This window comes from Crocodylus porosus, unplaced genomic scaffold, assembly GCF_001723895.1.
Source record: "Crocodylus porosus isolate Cpor-Errol unplaced genomic scaffold, CroPor_comp1, whole genome shotgun sequence".
NCBI lineage: Eukaryota > Metazoa > Chordata > Crocodylia > Crocodylidae > Crocodylus > Crocodylus porosus.
This window is the reverse complement of record NW_017728943.1, coordinates 21,172,751-21,177,484: the sequence shown is the minus strand read 5'-3', so window position 1 is coordinate 21,177,484 and position 4,734 is coordinate 21,172,751. Positions and strand designations below refer to the sequence as shown.

At 53.0% G+C, this 4,734-nt stretch overlaps 1 protein-coding gene across 1 annotated transcript in view; it reads right to left on the bottom strand.

The window, feature by feature from the left end:
• The window catches only part of LPCAT3 (lysophosphatidylcholine acyltransferase 3), a 25,151-nt gene extending 21,762 nt beyond the window's left edge, over positions 1-3,389 (bottom strand). Inside the window, exon 1 of the mRNA XM_019548881.1 lies at positions 3,225-3,389. Within this exon, the coding sequence (XP_019404426.1) occupies positions 3,225-3,333 (109 nt within the window). The 5' untranslated portion in view covers positions 3,334-3,389. The remainder of the gene's footprint in view (positions 1-3,224) is intronic.
• Positions 3,390-4,734: the final 1,345 nt, after the last annotated feature.

The following is a 4,734-nucleotide window of genomic DNA, read 5'->3' as shown; positions in this document are numbered from 1 at the left end:
GATTTCATAGACATTAGGGCTGGAAGGGACCTCGGGAGATCATCGAGTCCAGCCCCCTGCCCAAAGGGCAGGAAGTCAGCTGGGGTCATAGGAGAGGTTGCCTCTCAACCTTTTCTTGCAGAGGCTGAAGAGGTCCAGGTGCCCTTGTCTCTCCTTGTAGGGCTTGGCCTGCAAGCCCTTAACCATATGAGTGGTCCTTCTCTGGACCCTCTCCAGGTTATCCATAACCCTCTTCAAGTGTGGCACCCAAAACTGCATGCATCATTCATTCCACTGAAATCTCTCCAGAGGAGATAACTCAGGCTGGAGGCAGCTGTACAGGGCCTTCTGCAGTCCTGCACCACCTAGAATGGTGGTGGCAGGGAATCTTCTTTTCTCCCAGAGACACAAGGACAGCAGCATGGAGCCCCTATATTAACCCCCAGGTGTTGGCAGGATTTTTTTTTCACCACCTCAGTAGAGAAGCAGTGGGAGCAACAAGTGTAGGAATGCTTTCTAGATGCCAGGGTAAATACCAGCAACAGCATGGATCTGGGGGGAGTGGGGAGTGAGAGGGTATTGCACTCTTTCCCTCCTGTCCCACATGAAGTATCTTTTCCTAAGGATGCACTGGGTCTTGTTATTAACACCATGCTGGGGTGCCAGAGTAGGTCACACACCTCAGAAATAATTTCAAGTTAGCTGCAGTCAGATAGTTTTAAAAATGAAAGCAAAGATTCTGTCAGTAGCCTGTGGTTTGGTCCGGTACCTCCAGAACACAAGGCTTCCTTCACCTGACCCTGCTGTATGCCCTTTGATGTAGGCAGGAGTTCTTGTCAGGAAAGAAGTTGGCTCCTTCAAAGGAGAAGTCCTCTTCCTGAGGTCTGGTCTTCCCCTGACGTTGTGAGATGTACACCACAGGATGTAATAAAAGATCTAGCTGCACTGCATGCTGCTTTTCAGGGACTGCTCATAGCTATCTGCTGTCATTCAGTAAGACAAATTTGACATCTAGCCTGGTATCTTAGGTTAGGAGAGGAAGGAAACCAGTATCTCTTCTATTAACATTTCTTTCCCTGAAACAGCTTTCAATTACCAGATCCTTCATTCACATGTCACACCATCCACTAAATGATCATGAGTGGAACAGCTGACATCATTTACCTTGAATTAACAATTTAGTCATCTTAGTGCAATTGAAAGAGTCATTACCTATCCAAGTCTGCAAACTGTCTAAAACACTAAACGGAGACTAGATCCCCTAAAGGTCTTAGGTATGCAAGTTCAAAACTGCAATTTTGAAAACTGTTTAGCTCTTGCCTAACCCTGGAAGCATCCAAACTCCAAAGTAAAATCTATGATTCTCTATGCCCTTCAACAGAGAATAGGTTTTGTGCCATCTCTAAAGTACAGTTTGGAGCCAGTTGTGTGTAACAGTGTCCTAGGCTGGATCCGGACTGTGAAGCCAGATCCAAGCCAGGGTAGTGGATGCAGCCTGGGGCCCAGCACTAGGGTGGCAGCAGGCCAGTTGGTGGTAGGACAAATGGCTGTTGTGGGCCAGGTGGCTACCTGCCACAAAGGTGGCAACAGGCCAAGGTGGCTGTAAAGCAAGCAGGGATGTGCCAGAACATCCTTCCCTCACCCTCCTGCTGGCAAGGACAAATCTCTACTAGGAACCAGGGACCCCAAATTCTGCAGCAGGCCATCCTTCTTAGCCACACCCCCAACTTACCTAGACCAGTGGGCCAGATAAAGCAGCATTGTGGGCTAGATCCAACCCATGGACTTTTTGATTTCGAAGTTAAACTAATGCAACTTCGTAAAGCCAACTCTAACTGGTGGTAGCAATGGCACCCCTCTATGAATACTCAGGTGGGAGAAAACAGAACAAACACAAAATAGATGGATGTGACTACTGAGAAGTTACAAGTTTACAAAATCAAAGTTCATTTCAGGACACTTACCACAGGTATTCAGAGAGGCAGTTGATGAAGAGGAACTAAGAGGAGTTAAAGTTAATGGACAAAAAATATATTCTTTAGTCCCCTATCACCGCTTCGGCGCCTCAGTCACTGTACAGCTTGTAATATGCTACATTTTGACAGGCATAGAAGTGAATTGCAGAGGTGCACTAGTTAACTAGCTAAGATTAATATCTTAGCTGTGATGCAATTCTGCTGCAGGGCAGAAGCTCACCTGTTAACCAGTCAGTGCTTAGGTTTCCTTCAGCCTACCTTGCAAATACTGTTGTAACAAGTCGTTTTCACACAGCCCTTTTAAGGTAGATGTACCTTGGCAGGGAGATGCACACCTACCCAACTGGCTGTGTGGAGATGCACGATACAGGCTCACAAATATCTGAACTCAGCCTGTCCAGATACATGCGTTCATAGGGAAACAGAAACAACTATGACACAACAGGTTTGCGTGCAACGTCAAGATCTCAAATCTTGCAAAAGACTGGGAACTTCAAAATCCCTCAATGCCCAAAGTAAATGCCCTGAATAAAAGGATCTGTAAGAGCTTGCAATACACAGGGACAAAGCAGAGAGCAGAAGCCAGGAACACTATAGCCCTGCTCAGCCTCATGTCTAGAAACATAGGCACCTAATGCTTCCATTCAAACTAACTTGGCGCAACTCTTCTCTGCCTTTGGGGGAGATGTGCCTGAACTGGGAAAGGAGAAGCTTTCCCAGTTCCCACTGCAGCCATCCATCCTTCTCTCCTCCTCGCTACTGTTGCACACCCCTAACTCATTTCCACAGGGGAGACGGGAGTCTGGGGAGCTATTGGGGAGCTCAGGACACTGGTGGGCCAAAACTAATTAATGGACCAGGCCCAATTTAGCCAGAAGGAGCTGCCTCCTCACTTCCAGCTCCTGGCTACTGCTCTTTTCTGAGCATCTCCCAAGCCCACCGGCTCCCCTAGGGGCCCAGGCCACCAGGGCAGCTAGGCAGGGAGACAGATGCTCCTACCCCCAGTCAGCCCCTGCCGGAAGTGGCTCCCAGCCTTGGTACCTGCTCCTCCCCCCTGCACCCAGGCTTAGGGCACAGCGTGGGCACACGCCCCCGGCCACAGCACCCGCCTGGCCCACCCTGCTGCAGGTGCACACGTGGTCAGCTGCGACCCCGCTGCCTGCCTCGGCCCGAGGGCTCCCCCCGCCACTCCAGCGCCACGTGCGGGCGGGGGTCGAGCCCCCTGCTCCCGCTCTGCCCCCTGACCTCTGCCCCCTGCCTCGCCCTTACCCATCAGGATGGACACGATGAGACGCAGCGCCTGCTCGGAGGAGCCCAGCACCTCTGCCACCGCGGCCAGGCCGAGGCCGAGGCCAAGCCCGGACCCTTTCACCGCCATCTTCTACCCGGGCCGTCCGGGCAGCCGCTGCTCCCCGAACCCGGCAGCGGCGGTGGCAGTGGCAGCGGTAGCCACCGCGGCCCCCGCACGAGGACACGCCCTCCTCGGCAGCCATTGGCTGCGCCGCCCTTCCCCTGCTCCCTCCTCCGCCTTCCATTGGCTCGAATGTGGCAGCCGGGCGGTGCCGAACACTTACTAAGGCAAAGGTTATCCCACATGGGGGGAGGGACGGCTCTCTCTGCCTCGGCCAAGGATTGGACGAGCGGCTTCCGGGATCCGTGCTCTGATTGGGCAGGATGGCGCGGAGGTTTGGGCGAGGGGCGGAGTCCATTCTCTCATTGGTTGCGGCGGGACAGGAGAGAGCCGGGCAGGGGAGGGGGAGCGGCAGGGAGCGAGGTCGGGGTTACTATCGGGCACGAGCGGGGTGATGCCTGCACGAGCCCAACCGCCGTACCTGTAACCTCCGAATGCCGTTGGAGTGGGCGGGGCCGTCTACATGCATATTCATCGTATGCTAATGAGACTGCTCTCGCTCGTGAGCCTTCGGGCGCGTTTTCCTCCTTGATGAGGAAGCCGCGCTGGCCGGGGCGGGCAGAGCCCTGCGGGGCTCCCCCGACGTCTCCTCCTTTGCATATGCAGATCGCCTCTTGAGGCCTCGCCCCTAGACACGTCGGTGTTTTTTTCCGACCCCTGCTACATGTTACATGTAGTGTAAATAAAGCTGGCCCGCGAGCCCGTGCAAAGTAGCTAGCGCCCCATAAAAATGGCTCTCCTGCCACAAAAAGAGTTAACTGGCTAAGAAGTTAGTGCTTGCAAAGGTGTAATGAGTCCCTAGCTGGTTTCTATCCAACTTTAATTTGAAGGGGTAGCAGGTCTGATACATCATCAGCTGTACCAAAGTGGTCTTATGCCCACAGAGTGGGGTCCGTGGCTAATACATGAGGCAAGCAGGGCGTGCAGCTTTCTCATGCATAGCAACCAGACAGCAGATCTGCCTGTTTTAATCTGCCCGTCTCATGCCCAGACTAAAAACCTCTGTGTCCTCACAGACAATTACACAGAAGTCTCCTGTGCCCTTTGGCTATCAGTGCTCTTAGTTTTTGTTGTGCCTCCCCCAGCAGGTTGAAGGGACACGGGGGTTGGTGGGAGAGGATAGATGCAATATCCTTCTCTAAAAACCCTATCAAACTCAGGCAGGGTTCCTCCACATGGAGTTTGTGTCTAGGTCAGTGCGTGCAGCACCGCAGTGAAGATGGATGAGGAGGGAGTGGGGCAGCGACCTTCAAGTTCAAGCTGAGGGGCAGCTCAAGTTAAAAGGACTGTTTCACTTGTAAGGGAAAGCAGACAGGAGCGTTTGTGTGACGGCACATCCGTAGTCCCAGGCCTCCAGACCTGGGACTT